General features: G+C 36.3%; 1 protein-coding gene across 1 annotated transcript in view; it reads left to right on the top strand.

Annotated features, from left to right (window-relative positions):
• METTL15 (methyltransferase like 15) overlaps nucleotides 1-13,844 on the top strand; it is a 97,961-nt gene extending 84,117 nt beyond the window's left edge. The window contains exons 4-6 of the mRNA XM_009334517.1: nucleotides 2,737-2,928; nucleotides 5,011-5,189; nucleotides 12,870-13,844. Coding sequence (XP_009332792.1) covers nucleotides 2,737-2,928; nucleotides 5,011-5,189; nucleotides 12,870-13,315 — 817 coding nt within the window. The 3' untranslated portion in view covers nucleotides 13,316-13,844. The remainder of the gene's footprint in view (nucleotides 1-2,736; nucleotides 2,929-5,010; nucleotides 5,190-12,869) is intronic.
• The last annotated feature ends 9,642 nt before the right edge of the window (nucleotides 13,845-23,486 follow it).

The following is a 23,486-nucleotide window of genomic DNA, read 5'->3' as shown; positions in this document are numbered from 1 at the left end:
TACTGAGCATGACGTCACATGGTATGGAATGTCCCTTTGGCCAGTTTGGGTCAGCTGTCCTGGCTGTGCCCCCTCCCAGCTTCTCGCTGGTAGGGCATGGGAAGCTGAAAAGTCCTTGACTAGTGTAAGCACTGCTCAGCAACAACTAAAACATCGGTGTGTTATCAACATTATTCTCACCCTAAATCCAAAACACAGCACTGTACCAGTTACTAGGAAGAAAATTAACTCTATCCCAGCTGAAACCAGGACATACTTGTATTTCCTTTCATAAGGTAATAAATGTTTCATAGCTGTGTACTTGGTTTGATTAATTGAAATGTATGAGATACCCGAGATGCTTAAAATTGTTTCTTCTAGTCCACAAAGAAACAGCAGTTCAGAGACCTGACCTGAGCATTTTAATAGTCATTATAATCTCATGAAATGCATCTATTTTTAGTAAAGATTTATTTTCACCAAGACACCTCTATCCACTATTGATACACAAAATGCAGTGTATAACAAACAGGTTATACACAGAGGCTATAATTTCACACAGCTGAAAGGCTGACATCAAAATGTCAATCTAATTCTTTTTCAATCTTTTTTTATTTGCAAACTCCAAAACATTTTCCAGCTGAAGCATCTCTCTACCAAAGACTAAATTTCAACTTACTTCAGATATACTTCTTTTTTAATTACCTTTTGGCAGACCACAAATCAAAGCCGCTGTCCCAAACATCTTAGCCATCTGCATACTTATGACTTGTTTAAAGAAACGTAATCAAATTTCTAGCAAGTTATTAATGGAGTTCAAAATACCTTTTGATTGGTTGGTAGCACAGTACAGCACTAGTTTATAGCACGGATTACTGTCTGCTGGAGGAACTAGACAATAGCAATTTATAATTTTTTCCAGTTCTCATTTATTTTCATCTTCCACACACAGAATTTTAAAGGTCATTTGTTTGCACAAGTTGTAAAGTTAGAAACACTGCCCGGCTGGACAAAGTGGTACAGATTTTCAAGAAAATTTCTCTCATTATATTGAGGAGAAATATAATCTCAAAGCTATAACTACATAGCTTAAATTGGTTTAAATATGTTAAGTGGATGATTGTGCTTTTCAGGAACTGTCAGTTCTTATTAAGCTGAATAGTTGTATTTAATTATGTGCTGGACAGTAATCAATTCAGAAATGTGTATGTGTGATCATGGTATCCCTCATGAAATTTGTTCATTCAAGGTATTTCCCGGTTTTTGTGCTATGTTAAATAGGTTGATTCATTCTGCTCTAATGAGGATACCGTTGTGTAGCTAAATGTTCTTCCATATGGTTGCGTTCATAATTTCTTCCTTTTAACAGAGCTTTTTCTCTCTCTCTCCCCACCCGCCCCTTGGTACATTTTCTCACTCCAGTTGGATGGGTGCAGAAAAGGTCCCGATTCCCTGTTCATACACTATTTAAAAACTGTAGCCACTGGAGTTGACTAAATTATGTCATAATGCTAGTTGTCTTGATGTTAAACTGACCTGAAAGAAGGATTAGACTTAAGCTGATATTTTGAAAAAGATTGGGTGGGTTTTTTTTTTTCAAAATTACTATAACACTGAAGTGTCGAAAGATACATGGGCAGTTGTCCTTTTGCAGCTGAAACAGTTAGAGTTGCTCTCTCCGTCCATTCACTGATGCCATGTAACTTAGACACAACGATAATGAGTTAACCTGGTGGACCTTGTAATAATCTGAATGCTAATCCATAGTGCTGAGGAGCAATTATCAGAACCATAATCAAAACTCAGATGTGGAGGCAGTGGCTTCTTGTAGGGCCAGAAATATATTGTGTTTTGCAGGTACTGCTTAAAAATGCAGCAGCGTGTTGGTTAGTCTTTTTAAATCCTTGTAAAATTCATTGAGATTTTGACAGATAGATAAAACAAATTATTTAATTGTAGGTCACTTTATATACAAACAAGAATCAGAAGGCTAGGTTTAGACACTCAAGAAAGAGTTGGGCACCTCAGAGATGTGTCATCATCTCCCTTGCCATGCCACTTTCCCTTCCCAGTATGGGAATGTTAAGCAAGAACCACCTTAAATCTAAGAAAGAAGAATGCTAAGCACAAAAATGCATGTAAAACTCTACTCTCCCCAGTGATTTGGGGGGAATCAAAACTACACTGAAGTATTTTATCTGCTTATGATCCAGTGCTCCTCATTTGCCCAATTATTTTTGAAACAGCAAATACCACTAAAAAGAAAGGTGTTTGTCCCATGGCAAGAACCCAGGATTTTTTCCTGGCAGGTAAGTATTAACCACAAGGCTGTGCAGTTGTGTTCTCTTGTCTGCTTCCCCTCTAGGTCCAAGAACCGTTCATTCTTTTCTGCACTTTGGCCTCACTTGACTAAGGGCCCTGCTCAGCAGGGTGGTGGTCAGGGCATTCCTCCTGAATGTGAAAGGTGTCCCTTTGAGTTCCTGCGTGTTGAAAAAATGAAGTTTTAGTCCGGTTTCCATTTCTTTGAGATCAAGCAGGAAGGGAGTAAAAAGTTAAGGAGGCTTAAGTAGCCGCTGGTGGGTGGGTTGGACCAATTTTCAATGTTGACATATGAAAAGTACTTAAACTATTATTTTGGGAATAGCCCTACTGATTCTGAGACAAGTGAGTGCTACTATCTAATTCCTGCTATACAAGGGGAAGACACCGCACTGTTACAATGAAAATTGAGGCTATTTATTTGTTATTTTCTTACAGGAAACAGATTCAAGCTCTTCTAGGACAGTTTAGCCAGTCAGAGGCTTTGTTAATCTCCTCTGGAGTTGAGCCAGGGACTCTGGATGGAGTTCTCTTGGATGCTGGCTGTTCTTCTATGCAATTTGATACACCTGAAAGAGGTTTTTCCCTGCAGAAGGACGGACCTTTGGATATGAGGATGGATAGTGACAGGTACCTGTTAATAAAATATTTCTCCTTGAAACTCAAAAACTGTGAGCTCAGCAATCCCCGTGCATTTCATTTCCCCTTAAATTGAAGACTGTCATCATCAAACCACATCTAATTATGCCCAAGTATACTGTTTTTCTTTTGCCACAAAACTTTTTTCAATCTCAATACTTAGAACCCTGGTTTTTCCTTCTTTGAAATGAGGAAAGTTCCAGTGGTGAGTAATTAAACCAGTAACATTTTTAACTGTACCATTAAAATTTTACAGTTTTGGCATGTATAGTATACAGTCCCAGGGGCATCTCACATCGAGGCCTGTCTTCTCCCTGTTATTTCCGCAGTTTCTCAGATGTACTTGATCTGCAGGCTCACAACGCCTTACTGCAGTCCCTTTCCTTTTCTGCCACACTTACTATTTGTGGAACCTTCACTTGAGCATGTTCAGTTGCTCCCTCAGGAAAGGAGCAACCTCCCTCTTCTCTGCAATGGCCATCTGACCCAGTTACTTCTCTCTAAAAGCAACATAATATAAAATAATTAAAAACCCATCCATGATATCTGCCAAATGAAATCAGATAGCAACATTGCTTTTAACACACTAGTATAATGTTGTCTTTCATGCCTGTATATTTATTGTAAGCTTTCCTTAGCAATATTATAAGCTTCCTTTCACATTGTGTAGGAGGCACATCAGGCTTACTTAATTGTCAAATTAACAATTACTAAATAAATCACCTCTATTTAAATTACTAGAATTGGTGTTTAGTACATTCAAGAGCATGAAAATCAATGGTGGAATGATAATTTCTACTTATGTAGCAGTTTTCATCTTCAAACAACCTAACATATTTCTGTAGCATTGTGCTTTTTACGTGAAGAACCAAAGATCTCTGTTGTATAGATGATGGCAGTAATTGCATGATGCTTTACTGGGAAAATGAAAATTTTTGCTTTGTGTTTTGATGCACCTGTAGTCTTAAGAAATGTCATTCGATCTTTCATTGCTCACATAGAGCTGACGGGAAGCCTCAGTTTCTAGGGAATTATCTTAACACATTAATGTTAAGTCTTAACAAATTTCATGATACTCGCTTTTTCCAGTTTTGTGTTTAAAAAAAAAAAAGTGATCCTCCTGGGATTCAGCCCTCAGAATTCAAGAATCTGAACTCCAGGCTTATATTTGCATCATGAGAATACATACATGGAACAGGAGCATAAGAACAAAGGATACCTGTGGCATAACAAAATCCTTACACTACGGTTGTTGCTATGATACTACTTGCCTCTGATTTCTAAGTTTTGTTATCTTTTGTAAGATACTGCAGGAGAGTAATAAATGCCTGAAAAATATTCTGCACGTTCATGTCTTTGTAGAAGAGAATTTATTAAGTAGGTTGTACGTTTTCTCCGATTAGTAAACCCATATATGATGTTCATAAAATACCTTGAACTATTTCAATAGCAAAATGACAGAGATTTAAAAAAAATAAATGTATGGCTTACACTGTTTATATTGTAATAATTCCTGTCATTTGTAATGTTAGGTCATTTCTATTCTCTCAAGACAGTATTTGGATATAAATTCTTGTGTCTTTTAGTGAAAAGTGAAGTTAAATTATTTTCATGAGCAATTGTTTTCATAGCGGGAGATGTGAAAGAAAAGATCCTTGAAATCAGTTCTGATTAGAAAACAGCGTACAATGCAGTGTGACTGAAATGAACCCATAAGGGGCGAGTTTATGTTCTAAAGCTGGCTAAATAAAAAGTCACACAGCATTCCCATTTTAACACGATATTGAAATGTATTTATTCTTGTCAACTCATTAAGCATAGTTTATGATAATACTTGGAAGTTTCAGCTGTTCTAATTGATGTTAAGGAGCAAACTCTGTTTAAAGTAGCAAGAAAAAGGATTTAAAAGGTGCAAGCTACATCTGTTTTCATAGGGTTGCTGTCTCTTATTTGAAAACCTCAAAGGCACTTGTATGCAGTGTGTGAGTTTGACTTTGTCTCAATGCTATGAAGCTTTACCTCTTGTCAATGAAAACTGACGTCAGTGAACTAATTGGCTCTTCTTGTGCGTAGGTACCCTGAAATGCCCACTGCTGCTGATGTTGTGAATGCTTTAGATCAACAGGCGCTTGCGTCCATCCTGAGAACATACGGAGAGGAGAGGCACGCCAAGAAAATCGCTTCAGCCATCGTTCAGGCACGCAGCATATACCCCATCACCAGAACTCAGCAGCTTGCAAGCATTGTTGCAGGTACCCTCATTAATTCTTCACAGTGGCTGAGGAGAAAAAATATTAATCCCCAAAGTCCCAGAGGGATCTATTTGTACTTGAAATCATGCAGGATCTAATCCTGCCTATTCTGCTCTGATGTCAGCTCTCTCTTTTTTTTTTTTAGCTCCCACTTTTTATATTGTAGTTTGATTAGTTTAATAATAGATTTTACATGAAGTGATTTATCATTTTGCCAACCAACTTGAAACACAGAATGACAGCAGCCTAGGGAGTTCTTTATCCCAGCTATTGATAAGCCTTCAAATATCAGATACGTCATATACCTCTCTTAGTTTTAAATTTCTACATTTTAATATTTTGAGGGGAAGTACCATGGCGGTTTCCAATTATGAATGAAATCAGATCATTTCTGTCTGCTTAAAGAACCAGGAAGCAAAAAGTAAAGCAGTACATAGCTTGCTTCACCTTGTGAATGCCAACTAGATCAGCCTGAAGCAACTATTGAAACACTTCATCTTACTTGCTCTTCACTGTAAACAACTTGAACAAAATGTAGTTAGGCAGGAGCTGTACTCGCATCAAGAATCTTCATGTTTGTGTTTTCAAGTGAAAATTTTCAAGGAAAAATGTAAGACACAAATCCTGTTCATTAACATTATAACAGGTAATGTTGGGATATTTTCATTTTTTAACTAAGAAATGAAAATTACTGAGTCTTGTCACAAATAAGTCTAAACTGCTGACTCCTTTGAATATAGACCTTTAAAATGGCTATCCAAAATTAACATTCGCTAAAGAATAGTGTTAAATGTTGTATCAGTATCCTGAAGACTTTTAAAAAATATATTGTATTCATAAAAATTTGTATTACTTAAACTGGAAGTTTAAGGGACTTACTTTTAATGACCGACAAACAAATTAAAAGTCAGGATACTTGAGCAAAATATCCAGTCAACTGAGGCCCAAAGTTTAGGTGATACGATTAAAGGACCTGAAGATACTGCTTGCTGTTGTAAGCCCCTGCTGTAAATACAGTGAATGTGAGGAACAAACAATCTTAAAAAAACGGAGATAAAACACTGAGTCTTTATAAAACTTGAAGAGTTACATTTTTAATGTAGTCATTGTCATCAACATCACGAACTAATAATTTAGGTTTTTGTCACATGTATCTCGCACATTTTGAAAAACTGTTGATTAAAACAGTGTACCATTATTGAGATTGAAGCAACCATATTGCTATGCTAAAGATGTAATTTGTTATAGGCTGTAAACAAGCAACTCAGTAACTTCTGCAATAATTTTGTGCACTAGCTTGAACTAAGAAAATAAAAATACTAGTGCATAAAAGACAGTGATTGAAGATCCCTTCGTGTTTAATGTGTTGCATATGAGTCATCACCTAATGGTCACTTTCTGTGACAATGAGAAGGATTTTTTTGCTCCCACTTTAAACTCTCTGCTATATTTGAAGAACAGCTTGGTACATGAATCAGGTATGCATCAGCTAGTGTACATGCCCAAGACAGTGAATCCAGCACATATCTGCCAAGACATTAAATAGGTATGTTTTGTATGCTTTTTTTGTTTTTTGAAGAATGCAAGCAGTTAAAACAATTTTAGGACTGTTATATTGATCCCTGTTTGGGTAGAACGTCTTCCAATTTTAATTTGATTCCTCCAGTAAAGGAGCACAATGGTGGATCCTACTAGTTTTTGAACTGAAAATTTCTGGTAACTGTAATATATTTTGTTTAATTTATCTTCTATCATCAATATATATTCTTATGCAAAATGATACCTGTGAAGTTATTGAGGTAAGCCGGAGCTAAAGTGCCAGAGACCACAGCTACAGCCTCTTGGTGGCACAGCACAAAAAAAACCCTGACTAATTCAGGACTTTACCATAGTAAAATCTATGACCTATTAGTTAAATGTCAAGTCCTTTAAAAAAATATATTAATTAGAATAATAAAATCTTGCATTTTAGATTTTTTAGACTCTATACAAGCATGATTATCTCTCCAGAACAGGATCAATTTTTTTTGCCTAGTATAGGAGCCAGAAAACAAGCAAAATATCTAGCCGATGAGGCTGGGTATTTATCTCTCTCTCTCTCTCTGCTGGTGTCAGTATCTGAGAATTCATGTATAAACCATATTTCTTTCACATGTTATAGATTACTATGGCTTCAGATTTTCTAGAACTCCAAAGTTTTGTGTTAAGGTCCAGCTGATAATCAGAATCCTAGTGAATCTAGTTTTGGACTAGCCTGAAATTGGAAAATTTGATTTCTATTTATAGAATGCTAGACTTCTGGTCTTTCCTACCACCCCCCAAAAGGTTAGAACATGTATTGCTGTTGCTAATTGATTGGGAGATAAGAGTGAAGGTTGTAATTAAAAAACAAACAAACAAACCAGCTCCACAACAATTGCAGAACAATCAGACATTTCTAAAGTTTGTATTAGCAAGAGTTATAATTTTAAGGTATAGCTGGAAAAAATATATAAATAGATGTGTATGTCAAGATTGTCTACAATAGCTTGGGGTTAACTCGGGTATCCAAGTGATTTCTCTCTCCTTCGTTCCACTTCAAGAAAATAATTCCTTCTATTTCTTGACATAGAGCCTGAAAGTTCTCTCTGCATACTGTGCCAATGAATAAGGTCCTACAAAAAGCCTTAAAAAAAGTTTGACCTTTTTTTCTTTTTCTAAATGTTGTCCAAAAGGTTTCTGATCCATTTAGATAAGGAGATCTCTGTGAGCTATGGAGTCTGCAGTTTACATGGGAAAAAGGAGGATCTTTCTGTTCAGTCATGTGAACGTCATCTCTTCTTGCAGCACAATCGAACTCTACTCACTGTTTATAACTTCCACACAGCTATCTGCAATGATGAACGCTCTGTAAATACTAAAGATCAGTAGTTCTCAACTGCAGGTCTGTGAACAGATGTGTGGAAGTCGATTAAGAAGCACTTCCTTATGGCTTTTGCTGTAGCTCTTTGAGTTGTTTGGAAACAATAGGTTTAACTCGATGCGCAGGAAAACTGGTTAAAAATAATGAAATTTTAATATGCTTTTTCAGTACAACTGTTGATCTTTTTTTATTTCTTTTCAGTGGCAATATACTTTGTTATCTATTAGTTTTTGTTCAAAATTTAATTTTTCTCAGTGTTATTTAGATACGTAATATATTAACAGATCATTTTGAGATCATGCAATCATTTGGACTTAACTTGAAAGGAATCCATGATGAGATATTAAAGAAATTTGAAAAGTTTAAAAAGAACTTTAATGGGTAAAGCCAGTCTCATTCAGATTGGTTCACATTTATAGACTTTAATTATCAGTTTGGAATTTGTAATATTGCCTGAATTTCAGATGGGTGAGAATTAACACTGTACTGAGAGAGCCTAGACAAAAGGACATTAGTTGCGTCACAGAAACTTATTAAAAGCAATGCTAATTCAAGAGACGGATTCCTGCAAACAGGTGCACGATCTCAGTTAATTTTTAAACTCTCCCACTCTCATACACTCTGGGGACTTTAATAGTTCATATTGATAGGCACAGCACGTTGCTAATTTCATTCACAAGCTTTAAAATTTCAATACATTTCAACATGTGAATCTATTAGATTTTTAAAAGTGAAAGCAGCATCAGGGCATCCCAAAACTAAAAATGATAATTTCTCGCACTGGGATTTCAAACCAGTCATCTAGCCAGAAGCGTGGTGTTTTTATGAATGAAATTCATTTTACAAGCTTCCCATACAGATTTTTTTTATATTTTTGTACATTGTACAGCCTGTTACCAGGAAGGATTTTCTTTCAGTGTCACAGTAATTGGAGGGGGCTGGGTGAGAAATTTTTGTGCCTTAGCAGAAAGCACAAATAGGTTTTTAATTAACTGTACCAGAGGACTAGAGTGGGGTAGTAAAATTTTTCACCCCTGAAACATAGATCAAAATCTACTGCCTTTACAAAAAAGGTGAAGGCCAGTGTGACAGAAATCACTACCACAGATTACATTTATTAGTTATTCCCAGTCTCTGAAGACAGACCAATAAGTCTTTGAACTGGGAAATGGTTTGATTTTGGTTTTAGTTTGGGGGGTTTTGGTTGCATAAAGCTGCAAAGTGGCTGCATTTCTTGACCGGTTTCCTGAATATCAGTATTCTGTACCGTAATACATGACCTGCAGTGCTGTTTGTGCATGTTCAACTGAAGCATGTAAGGTTTTGCTATACTTACAGAATATATCTGAGTTTTAATTTATTTTTCTTCAGCGTGTGATCAATTAATTCACAGCAATAAATTAATGTCACAGTTAATCATCATAGAAGATTATTGTAGGAAGACACTGCACTCAACAACCATGGCAGGACAAATGGAAGAACCTTCCAAAGACCTGTTAGTGTCCTAGTCGTGCTAGTAGCCTTGAGTATCTCATTTCTTTTGTTTATCTATTCAGTATTGCAATTGCAAAATAGCAGTGTTCATGATCAGACTACTAAAAGTCTGGCCAGACATCAGCATGTCATGTCTATTTAGATTTTTACAAAACCAGTTTTGAAGTAGATCTTTATACCATCCTTGTTTTTTCAGATAAGTAAAAGATATTTTGGTGACAGAATATAAAACTTCCAGTATTTTACTAAAATTCCAGTGAGATTGGCTGTGGAAATTTAAAAAAAAGGATCTCAATCTAAGCTTCTGTTTTTACGGTTAGGTCCCAGTCAAGAAGCACAGTCAGTTTCGTACCTAAATTACATGCTGTACTCTTGTGGGTTGGCTTCATTTTTATCTATGATACTTTTGGAAGCTGAAATACTCTTAGAATATCAGAATGGATCATCCCCAGAAAACCAGCGGTATTTTTAGAAAATGCTTAGACTGCTAAAATACGATAGCTAAAAATTCTGGATCTGCTTTGAGAGGTGGACACCCGCTCTGGGTAGTAACAGCTCAAAATTGAAAGTATAAAACTGATGCTCTTCAAGTCACGGCTGTAAATTGTTCAGCAAGGGGCAGGAACAATACAGGTAGAACCGAAAAAATGCACCCTGTTTTCTAACCCACTAGCTTGTTAATAGCTAATATTTTGTAAGGGAACAGTGCTTTTTCATTCCAGTTACAACTGTTTTCGTAGAGTGAACATGGCAGCAGTGGGCTTGGTTTTGGAAGGGGGGGGAGGGGAAGAGTGAGGTATGTTTTCAGTTATTTTAAAAGTAGGCTTAGAAAAAGAGATAGATTTGTTGTGTGAGATCTTTTACAAAACCAGTATTTTCTTATTCAAGAAACCATGGCTTCTGTAATTGAATTCAAAAGATACCCAGGTATCTGATGTTTCAACTTCAAATTCCATTGAAAATGCTATTATGACTGAAACCTAAGACAGGTCTTACGGAGAACACGAAGCTATCTATATTTAGTCACTTAGTGCATGCTATGGAGACATGCGTGTCCTATGGTGGTTTTGGATACATTACATGCTGATTTTAAACCCTGCTGTTTCATTTAATAACTATTCAAGAGTTCTGAGCATACTACTAGTGTATGTAGCTGTTAGTTGACCATTTAAAGAAAATTGTTTATTTTGCTCAGCACAGCATTCCTTTATGTTACGCGTTAAGAGACAGTTTTCTTGACACACAAATGGCAGTCAGTGGCTGTTTTAAGGATTCCATTTTCAAATAATCTATGTAAAGAAATATAGAAACAGATACTATGCCAAGTAGTACAAGCTTGGTGTCAGTTGGTTTCTTAGGACATCTTACCTTCTGCAATTGAGTTCTCCTTTTAGTTCAGCTCTTTCATCAAAACAGGCTTTGTGACTCCTACAATGAGGGTATATATTCTTTTTATGATTTATAGAACGTATAGAACGTGGTGTTCTCAAAGACAGAAGTGATAGATATTAGCTAGTTAGTGTAACTTTTTCTAGAGTTTGTAAGTGATGGAGGAGCCTAGCTCCCGTAGGTTAAATCTATTTACTCTGTTTCGTGAAACAGAGTTTAAAGCCACAAATTCCTGTGCAGTAGTTTGTGTTGAGAGAAGTTGATCCTATTGTCACTTTCTGTCTCAAAAGATTCAGGCTATTGGAATAGGAAACAGCCACAGCTGCGATGGGTCTCTTCAGTTAATTCAGGAACTGTTAGCATTAGAGTCGGTAGGGAATGTAGCTGGGAAAATGGAGTATGCAGAAATGCATCTCAGATACATCGCATACATGATAATAACTTTGTTAATAATTGAATTTTTAAATCCCATTATTGGCCTCTCCCTTTGCTGAACACTGATAATGGCTTGTGTGTTTGTGATGCCACTTACGTTTTCTGACATAAGTAAAATCTTACCTTTAAAACGCTCAAGAATTCCACTAATAAATTATTTTTTGCCAACGTACTGGATTATGATATCTCTTAAATTGTTTGCAATCACCTGTGTAAATGTGAATTTAGTCAACTTGTTTCAGAGGTACTATGTTGCCTTCTTTTACTCCACTACACAGAATATCAATTTCTTGATTGTGAACTGCACTTACTTCAAACCCATTGCTTTATTATGTTGTAGTTTAGCACTGGCATGGAATTAAGGCATTTTAATACCTACATACCAGCTGTATTGCCTTCTCTCTAATGGGCCCTCTTGTTTGGAAAAATAATTCTTCCCAGTTACGCGCTAGCATTATTCATTCAATTTATCTTTATCAGACTCCTGCGCTCACTCACATAATAGATTATAAGTTTACTCAGGTTTCACAGATCTTGTAAGACTCTTGCGCTTTAGTCCCTTTGATCCATCAAATCTGGCTTCTTTAGCTTTTTGCTCTATACTCAGATAATGAAGATTCAAGCCTAAAATGCATTAAATAATGATATATTAAAGTTTCTATCAAAATTTCAGTCTCTACAGAGACTTGTATAACTCAAAAGAATTTTGGAGAAAGGAAGAGGGAGTTTTGTGCATCTAGTAAAAATTACTTAATCTGGTGATTTTTTTTTTTGGTCCAACAAACCTTGACACGTTCTGCTGTATAGGCACGTGAAAAAGCAACAGTATCAGCTGCATTTTATAAATTTCTCAAGGTATTTTTGTGAGCATTTGAAGAAACACAGGTGTAGTGGTCAACTATTTTTATCCCCAAACAAGGATGCCTCTTTTAAGCTTTAAGTAATTCATTGAAAGACATTTATTGCCAGGTAGACATTGTCTTCATCTTATCTCTGCCTGTGAAGAAATGCATAATTATCTGAAGGCAACAGTTAAAATTGGGTCCATCGTATATTTATTTACTTATTTTCCTTAAAAGCATAAAACAAACCACCACAAATACTGAACTGATGTTGACTACACTGAGCTGTAAAGTGAGACTTATCTAGCCCATCTTCATTTTTTCCCTATCTTGGTTTCAGCCATCATTTTGTATTTTAACTTTGTGAAGCATTTGGGGAAGGAATTTCTATGAAAGATTCTAAGAAAAAAACCAACACGCAACCGCAAGCCAGCTCAGTTTAATAGGGTTTACTTTCAGAATGTGAATTCAAAGCAGAAAATAAAGGAGGAAGCTCACCACTCAGGGTTCAGTTTTAAGTATGCTTCCCTTTAAAGTCATCATGCATGAGTGGATTAATGTCAGCGTAGCAATGTAGAAATAATAAGATATTAACATATACCTTTTAAAATTTGACAGGTGCTTTTCCAGCATCAGCACTGCATGCACGAAAAGACTTGCTTCAGAGACCTACACATGTTGCTACCAAAACTTTTCAAGGCCTGCGAATATTTGTAAATGATGAGCTCCATGAACTCTTAATAGGGCTGAAGACAGCTGAGAAGTTTCTAAAACCTGGAGGGCGCCTTGTAGCCCTCTCCTTTCATTCACTAGAAGATCGTATTATCAAACGTTTTCTTCATGGAATAGACATGACAGAAAAGTACAATCTTGGTTCAAGACAGAAGATAAGACAGGCTCTGAAAAATTGCTCCAAAGAAGAAGATACACAAGAATTTCCCCATGGAAAATCCAACCCAAAGTGGATTTTTATACAGAAAAAAGTTCTCACACCACAGGCCAAGGATATTCAAACAAACCCAAGAGGAAGGTCGGCCAAGCTAAGAGCCGCTATTAAACTCTAAAACAAAAGATATAATCATATAATTGTATAATTTCCTTAAATTTTGTTTTCCAGAAGGCCAACTGGACAGATAGTATCAAACTGAAAAAATAAAATGAAGGCTCTTAGAAAGCATTTCTTTCTTACCTTTGTGCTTCTATTTAATTAGGATGTAATGTAGAACATCAAAAGGTAAAATAAACGTAGATAAGTGGGTGTCACTAATTACACAAAAAAGACATCTTTTTAGAGAGCATCAAAACCAAATTTATAAAAATTACAGGTTTGATGTATTTACAGTATTTCCTTTAGATTAAATTCAAACCCCTGGCATTAGCAGTCTAAATTCAGTAGCTGATTGAGGCAGATGCATTTTTATGGGAGTGGATTTCACACACCTAAGTCAGATGGCTGGTTTAGTCTAGAGTAAGTTTAAACTAACCTAAGAATTCATGATAGAGAAGTCTTTGTATCTCAATTGACTTGTTGCATGAATGCCTGTGGGACAAGAGCTAGTTCTTAAATAAATTGATATCAGTATGTCATGTTCTATCCAGGAATTTGTAAATGGGTTCTTACCTTTTTTAAAAATAAGTAAATATTTACTTCTGAGTGATGACCTGGTTATTTAATGTTTAGGATTCTAAATAATAAATGCATCTGGGGGAAAAAAGATTCTTAAAAGACCACTGTTTGCACTTGGACACTACAAGCAAGCAGTCAGATTTGTAGTTGATCATTTGAATTTCTTCTTGTGACCCTAACTCCTGTGCAGATCCAGTACAACTTTTAGGTGTTGATGGCATTATAATTAACCCATCAAAAAGGGATATTGTGTGTCTTATGAAGTATTCTCCTTTGCTGGTGATCATTTATCAAGAGGTGCTACTTAGGTAAGTATTGAATTGTTTTATAAAGACCCACTGTAACACCAGTTTCCTATTTGGATGCTATACTAACTAGGTAGTAGAACACGTAATGTAATTTATTTTTTAGTAAGTTAATATGAATTGGATTTAGCTTTGGGTTTATATTTTATCTTAAAAGACCATTTTTTTTCTGTCTTTGTATGTTAAAAATGGTCAGAAAATAGTGTAAGTTTAACTTCTTTGACCGCTGACTCATCTCTTCAGGAAAATAGTCCTTATTTGGATAATCAAATAAGTTGCAGGATTTCATTTGTCATGAACCTGAAACTTGGCTGGTAGAATAAAAAATGCAATTTCTGACTCCGAGCTAAATGATTGCTACACTAGCTTCTGAAAGAGAACTGGCCGGATCATTCTGGACTTGATTTTCATCAAGCATCCTCTTTATGTTGATGTAGATGATTACTTCACGGGAGTTTTTTGGGTCATATTGACACAAACAGGTTGAAATTTAGGTTCACTGTCTATAATGTACAATATATTGAAATATCTGAATATTGTATAATTCCTTGGTAAAGCTAAGTCATGTAATGTATTTTTAGGTATACACATGATAACATCTATCACTAATCTGAAATAACAGTTGAATCACGATGGGCATTTCATACTTTTCTGAAATTTCAATATTTTTCCACTAGTTTCATTATACATGCGATTAAATAAAACATTCCACTTCAAATAATATTACTTACTGTTGACATCTTAGAGACAACAGACTGTACCTTAAATAGACATTTTTTCATCCAAACATTAAATATAAATAGCTAATGTTATTTTTAGCTAAGATTTCATATTGAAATGTACTCCAATTGTAGGTTGGAAAAATTGTGCCTCCAACATAGGCTTAGAAGAATTGTAGTGCCATGCTGCACCTTGTACAGGAACACACTTCAGGAAAAGACCATCCAGTTATAGCAGAAGTTAAGTATCCGTATCCCAGAAATTACATGAAAGCATTCAAATTCCTTACGCTTAAAACGCTGTTTAAAATCCACTCTTCTCACATCTAATTTCAAAGGCACAGTTTCTTATGATAGTTGAACTACTGTATATCAGTTCTTGTAAATACAATCCCTCAGTTAGGGCAAGTAAGAGATTTTTATTTACCTTTAGGTTGGAGTTGCACAGCCATGGCAGTGCATTAGTCGTTAAGCTCTTCTCTGTAGAGGATCTGTTTCCATCCTCTCAGGGTGTCCTTACTTTCAGCTTTAAACTTGTAGTATGGAGAGTCCTGGAATTTTAACCTCTGCTTGCCTGAAAACAGAATTTTTCTGGTTTTCCCAGAAAAAAAACTCTGGTTATATTTAGTCAAAGTATTCTTGTATCTTTAAGCATTTCATTTTCATTTAGTAGGTGAGGTTATATTATGTGAAGGGTATTAGGTCTTTATGTTCTTTCCAGGACACATGTCTACGTAGCATAGCGTAAATTTTCCTAACGTGGTATATGTGACAAGTTAGTAAAACTAAACATTTTTTTACCATAATTAAAAATGGTATTTATGAAGGAGACGGTATCTGGTGGAAAATTAGTCTTACTGAAAACCAAATCATGCTGTCAAGATACAAATTGTATATAACTTCTAAAATCTTGTTACTCAACCTGAGCAATGTATATTTTAATACAGCCAAATGCAAGATTATCTATCAACAACAAAGAAGAAAGATTGTAGACCATGTTTACAAGGACTATGACAATACCATGGTACTATACACAATGGGAAGTGTGGAAACATCCAATATGTGGAATATTTGTAGAGAATGTCAAGTGGTAGTTGTGGAGAGATGACGGTGTTTCCAAATAATATGTGCGTGCAGAGCATATTGCTAAAGTGTGTGTCTTCTCATGTTAGTATTTCAGAAGGGTGTGGAAAAATTTTTAAAAGGATAAAAATCAGCTATGAGACTCTTTGTACGCATTGTAAACGTACTTTCTATTGAAATTATTAGAAAATGTGATTTAATTAGTTAATCCAAGTGAACGTATAGAGTTGATATGCTGTCAAAAGTACCTACCTTGTGAAGAGATTTGCATAGAATAATTATTTGAAAACTAGACATAGTCATCCTGTGAATAAGGTTTTTATAGTAAAAATATAGTACTTTTAAAAAATATCATTTTGAAGTATAAGCACAATTAGCTGCATTTATAGCCCGTGAGGGCCTACCGACAATTATTACTTCCGTATTGCTTCCTAAAGAAAAAGAATCAGTTTCATTGTTTCAGAATGCAAAGGCTTAATCGTACTGTTTTCAAGTAATATAAGGAATTAATATCTTTCTTCAGGTTTTGTGTTTTTTTAACTATTACAGTTGAGTAATTTCTCAGTAGTCTTTTATAGTCACATATGCTGAGATTGCCACTTGACTTGGAAAAAATCCCAGTCGAAATGTCAGCTTTTGTACAGATCTGTTGAGGTATTTGATAGATGGAAGTTGGAAGGAGAGGGTTCCTAATGTAGTACGAATGGGGAAAATACTGACTTCAGTAAACGCTATTAGCAAGTGGCTCTCTTCTAGTAGCAAGTATTGTATCAGGCTTTTTGCATGTTGCTTTCTAGGGTAGCATTTCTATGATTATTAATGATTCATATAATTGCTGTAATATTATTCTTTGTATTGGAGAAGACATGGTATTAATTGGAGAGTTTATGCTCCTAAATAGTGTAACAGCACTATGAGGGAGGAAGCATGAGGAACTATGCCCTGAGGAAAGGTGACATGCAGGGGTGGGATGATTGCAATAAGCAGTCTTAGACACAGATTGTTGGTGATTTTATTTGATTAATTTATATTTTAAAATAACTTAGATATCAGTCTTGACTCATTGTTTGGAGTATCACTGTACAAAAGTACTGGTGAAAAATGAGAGGAATTTGAATAAACTGAGAAGTAATGAACTCATAAGCCAATTTGGTTTTGCCCATCTTACTTAACATCTTTACCTCTAGCAAGAGTAATAAAGGGTTCAGACCTGCTTTTCTTGTGCCCCAAGATCTCTCCAGGAAGGGCCCTTCAGTAGGATTAGGACCATTTACACCAGGATTACACACCCTGTTGAGTGGAGTATGGGAGTCAGTCTTTACATCCATACATTTATTTCTTCATATAGCAGTTGCTTCAATCTAATCTGTAACTTACAATAATATGCAATCATACTTGTAAGTCTTTCAGAAGTATAACCAAACGTGGAGGCCTTCTTACACCTGACATATGCTGGAATTAAAGCAGGATTTTGTGGATTAAGACTGCAGTGCTACAGTGAATCTTGCAAATAATTTAAAAGAATGTAGAACAACTTCTTCCCTTCCCCTTCTCCCAACCCCTGTAGAAGATAGAAGAGAAAAATATGTTTAAAAAGTAAGAAATAAGCAGTAAAGTTGAACATCTTAGAAAAAATGTAATTTATGAGGTTGACATCCAAGTTTAACAATTTCATATATGCAGTATTCTCTTACTTTTTCTGTTCATTGCCTAATTTTACCTGTTTTGGGATAAGCAGTAGCAGTGAGATTGCTCAATCTCTGTACGTGGATGCAGAGCATGGTTTCTTGTGCATAGTCAAAGGTAAGAGTGGGAAGGTATATATGCTTCTAAATCCAGCTCTGTTTTTTTTTTCCTCTGTCTCCTTTGCAGTTAGAATTGTGTTTACCTTTCTGAATCCTCTGCAAGTTTATCCCACGATGAATGAGGGAAGGGCTTTTCCTTTTCAGAAAACTGTAATACCTGTCCATCCGACTGTGTTAAAATTAATGCTATTTAATACTTTTCTTTTTGACATATTTTACTGATGACATGCCATGGTTTTCAATATTGCTATTACACCACTAAGACATGAAAAGGGGCAAATACTTGTTCATGGGAAATCTGAGCTAAAAAAACAGAGCAAGTGATCGGTTGCCTGAATGTCTTACTGTACTGACATAGCTGTGTTTATAAAAAATAAAACTTTCTCATTGTACCTTGATCTTCAGGCAAATTATATTTTTCCTGATGCTTTTAAAGCCTAATTTGATTGGTTGTAATAGTCAAAAACAAGCTGGAGTTTTTTTAAATCTATTTTAATGTTTGCAAATTTAAACTTGACACTTCATTTATAGCTGTCTCTTTAAAGAGTAAAATTGGAGATACAGCTCCCTCTATCTGTCCTGGGAATACCTGTGCTTTGTTCTTTCTGGAGTGCACCTGCAAATGATTATAGTAACAGCATGTTTATTGTCAATGTGAAGATACAAGATAAAAATGTGGATAACTTCTTTTACAGGTCAGTAGTTGTTTTAAATTATGCTAACTGGAATTTTAAAAGAACAAAGAGTGAGTCATTTTCTTATCTGAAAATACTTCAATCAAGATACCTAATTCAAAAGACAGAAAAACAAACTTAGTTTCTCAAACATATAACTTATTATTAAAATAAAATATATATGTATAAAAATTCTAGCTATTCTTTAGTGCTCATACAATTTTTGTAGGCATAAGTGGCAAGCGTACTTCGTGTTTTTGTTGACATTCATTAAAAAAAAAATTCTGTGCTGGTGGAAAAATCTGCATAAACAGTAAAACATTAGGGGATAGGACAGATACTGGAATGAAAATAAATGACGCTATATAAATCACGTCTTAAAATTCATACATGCTGGAATACCTGAGTAGAAACTTAGGTTTCAGTGTACTCCGCTGTCGTTTGTTCACATGCCAGATTAGTTTGAGTCTGTGGATGTGATTCTGACAAAGAAAATGTAATCTGCTTTTCAGTTTTAGGTTGTCTGTGGTTTATATTTGCACTGAATGTATACTAGAGCTCATCATAAGCCTAGTAGAGACTTATTCTGTTATTAGCATTTTGTATTAGCTGTAATTATACTAAAACATTAACATAGCAACTTAACATTAACAAGGTTTTATCACAAGTTAGTAACGATGAAAAATAAATCTTGAAGCATCGTGATATAACTTGTACATGAAAATGTGTGGAAGCTTAGTGATAACTTAGTCATCAACAATTCAGGCTAGAAAAGCTATTTTATTTCAAACTATATTTTAAGCTCATTTCTACACGCCTTTCCTGTATATTATATATTTTTCGCTTTTGAATCATAAGTAGTTTCAGGCTTAAGAACATCTCTCATAGACTTTGCAGAGAACTGAAATAAGAAGTATTGACAGTCCTGGCTGATAAGCATCTGAAAATGAAGATATCATAAAAACTGTTTTGTAATATAGTGCAAAACTTATATTCTGAAGAGTAATGACGCATGCGTGCCTGTTAATACACGCGCGACCCGAGAGCCTAATCTTGCAACCTTCACTTATGGGTACAGCTTTGTTATACTTTATTTCTAAAGCATCCCGTTTCTCAAAGTTGTGATAGAAATGGGATTTGAAGTCTTGGTAGGCAATGGAAGCTGACAGAGAGAGCGGAGGTAAGTCCAGTAGGCTGGTAGGTGGGTCTCTGTGGAAGCAGAAAGGACTTGACACTCTGCAAAACAGGGTCCGCTGAGTATGGGGCAGTCCAGGCTAACTGTCTGGGCTCACACGATAGTAACTAAATGCGACAATGCTGAATTGACAAAGTTCTTGATGTAGAGGCAGGTCCACTGGTGTATATTACACTGCATTTCACAATGGCTTAACAATGGTGGCAGTGGGTTTCAGAAGACTAAAGTTAGGAAAATAATTTTTAAAAATCCTTGGAATTGAAGCTGATATATAATTTTTTACTGCCTCTTTTGGGGAGGGCAGGAGGGTGACAGAAAAATTATTTGAGAGGAAAGGGTGTTTAGTCTCTACTGTTACTGCCCGTATTAAAGGTAATAAAAAGCTTCCATTGATATAAAGAACGTGGGCTCAAGACCTAAACTGCCCACATACTGTAGTTATCACTGCTAATCAGTCTATTAAAAACTAGCAGGTGATGTGAAATTACAAAACAGTAGATTAACTAAATGAGCTTGGCAAATACCCTGTCATATAGTTGTACTGCACTTAGTAGTATTATAAAACTAAAGTAATTAAGGGATGATCAGGGATGTGTCACAGTAGCCTTCGCACCAGGACCCTGCCAATTTTTCTTGTGCGTGCCTTAAGTAAACACAGCAGTGTTGGGCTACAGCCTGCACACCTGGGCAGGAGCACTGCTGTAGCTGATAGTGTGATGACTGATACGTAGATTAAAATCTGAGCCTCCCCTGAAAATGTTACAATGTCTTACTTTTTAGAGCACTGACTTGTTAGCTAATGCTTTATTAATAGAGCTCTAGTTATTTGGAAAACAACGCAGTACAAGCCGAGCATAGGGGGAGGGGGTATTTTCTGGTTGCTGCTTGAATTTTATCACTTTTTTTCTCCTCAGGGCAAGCTAGCTATTGTTCTTTTAAAATTAAGTGAGACTTCCCTGGAACGAGCAGCAGTCAACATTTTTCTCTGAGACAAAAAATAATTAATGAAATTAATTGCAGTGGCCATTAGATCCAATTATATCCCAATGGGAGCGCAGTCCTCCATAAATACCACGTTTCCCAATAGTTCAGTAATTCAGCAACATATTGAAAATATTCTTTTGCAGTTTAGTCACCTCCATAGTTACAGTTGGCAAATATTTTACTCAGCCTATCCAAGTCATAGCTTAGTTTTCAGGATTCTGCTTCATTTGAGCAGGCTTTTTGTAAAAAAAAAAAAAAAAAAAAAAAAGTTGATGAGAAAATATAGATCTAATCACTTCTGCCATCATTTCTCCTTTGAATTCATTGTTTGTATTAGGAGTAGAGAATTCATGTTGGCTGCTGAATAGAGCTATTGACTATCGTGTTCCCTCCTACACAGCGTGTCACATGAACTGGCCTAACTCGCAATCACCTCCAGTAGCCTGCAGAATAACAGGCACTCCTCAGCATGCATTCACCTTTTGTTCCTCCTAATTTAATAACGAGGGTATAAAATACTTTTGCTTAAGTTAGGTTTGCTTTTCTCTAAGTGAAATCCACACTTGCAGTTTTACTTATTTTTGCATATAAAAATTACGAAATGTTTCCATGTTCAAGTTGCCGCATCAGATTCAGTGTTGACAACACTCATGACCTTTGTAATTAATGTTGTTTCAAGTTTTCCCATGGGCATGAGAGTCTCAGCTTTCCTGAAACATTAAAGTTGATTTCCAGCCTTCATGGCTGCAGAAGAAACCATGTGAATTGGAGCCCCGTATCTTTTCCGTAAGTATGTATGATAACCGAACATAAACTTTTTTTTTAGGATAGCCATGTCATTTTTGGAGCCTTACTTCTGATTTTTTAACATTTTCATCCCTTTCCCTTCTCCCCCTTTCCTCTGTTTGCCACTCTAGAAGGTGTGTGCGTACAGGACTGGCTCTGTACTTGTCACCTTGCTTGCATGCCATCGTTCTTTTGTGGTACCAACCTATACCATCTCAATTACTATAGGACGCCGTTAATTATCAGTTTACGAGGAACTGTTATGCAACCATGTAATGAAGTAAATGCATAGAACACATCCGGGTATGCCATTACACACCTTGCTGCTGTGCAAATGTGTGTTCCCTGCATAGATTACTGCCTCTAGTCCATTTGAGATGCTCTTGGTTTTTCATTTATTCGCACAATTATCTGGCTTTTGTTGAGCACTACCTGCTGAAAAGCTACAATTCTAGTTACTGTCTTAGGAGTACAATAGACAGGGATCAGATATCTTTGTTTTTAAAATAATGCATAGAATTTGAGAACATAATATAATGTTTAGGCTTCTCCTAAATGTCTTCCAAACTGAAATCTGAGCCAAATTGTTTGTGTTAATTGTCATATATCTTTACTATCTATGAATCCCAGCCATGACACAGTTAAGAAAATGCGATGGCACTGGTTTGAAGTGGAAGAAAAGGTGCTTTGTTGCCTCTTCTGCTTATGTGTGATTTATCAGCTAATGAGGTCATCTTCAACACACAAATTTTTGCACTCTCTGAAGCATAAAAGGCTCTCTTAAACTTGAACCTTTACAAATGGATCCTTAAAAGTGTTTCTTACACTTTATATCCTGGTAAGGTGACAGATTGTTGAATTAAATTCATGAATGAAAATATTTATAAATACAGCTTTGTAAACACAGTCTTTTCCCAATGAACAATTTCCTTAGTCTTGGTAGCCAGAGTCAACAGATTTCCAGAAGAGCTTCCTGAGCAGTGGGAGGCACCCTGCCAGAACAAGATTGCCAATGCTTCGAGGAGCTGGAGATTTGGGGTCCATAGATTACTAGCTACTCATCCAGTCCCTAAAGCAATCCTGTGTTTCAAAGCAGTACGATGTTTGAATGTGGCTGGGTCTGGCTGTGGACTGTAGTCTGCAAGGTTTGTTCAGTGATATTAAGAGACTGAGAAATACCTCTAGCGGTACACAGTATAATTGGTGATTGTGTAATTTAAAGTTGTCTTGGGTAATGATAAAGATGGAGAGTTATTATTGGAGGAGGAGAATCATTTTATCAGTCTCAAAAAGAATACTACACGTGACTTCTTGGGCAGGTTAAATTGGAGGGGTGTATCTTCTGCAATGGGGAGAAGTTTTTAATTTGAAAGATAGAATCATAGAATAGTTTGGGTTGGAAGGGACCTTTAAACGTCATCTAGTCCAACCCCCCTGCATCAACAAGATCAGGTTGCTCAGAGCCCCGTCCAACCTGACCTTGAATGTTTCCAGGGATGGGGCATCCACGACCTCTCAGGGCAACCTATTCCAGTTTCACCACCCTCAGTGTAAAAACTTTCTTCCTTTTATCTAGTTTAAATCTACCCTCTTTTAGTTTAAAACCATTACCCCTTGCCCTATCGCTACAGGCCCTGCTAAAAAGTTTGTCCCCATCCTTCTTATAAGCCCCCTTTAAGTATTGAAAGGCCACAGTAAAGTCTCCCAAAGCCTTCTCCTCTCCAGGCTGAACAACCCCTCTCTCAGCCTTTCTTCCTAGGAGAGGTGTTCCATCCCTCTGATCATTTTTGTGGCCCTCTTCTGGTCCCGCTCCAACAGGTCTGTGTCTTTCTTGTGCTGAGGGCTCCAGAGCTGGACGCAGTACTGCAGGTGGGGTCTCACCAGAGCAGAGTAGAGGGGCAGAATCACCTCCCTCGACCTGCTGGCCATGCTGCTTGTGATGCAGCCCAGGATACGACTGGCCTTCTGGGCTGCGAGTGCACATTGTGGGCTCATGTCCAGCTTTTCATCCACCAGTACCCCCAAGTCCTTCTGGGCAGGGCTGCTCTCAGTCCCTT

The sequence above is a fragment of the Pygoscelis adeliae genome, unplaced genomic scaffold (assembly GCF_000699105.1).
Source record: "Pygoscelis adeliae isolate BGI_AS28 unplaced genomic scaffold, ASM69910v1 Scaffold171, whole genome shotgun sequence".
NCBI classification, from domain to species: Eukaryota; Metazoa; Chordata; class Aves; order Sphenisciformes; family Spheniscidae; genus Pygoscelis; species Pygoscelis adeliae.
Note: the sequence above shows the minus strand (reverse complement) of the source record. Positions and strands in the feature narration are given on the sequence as shown.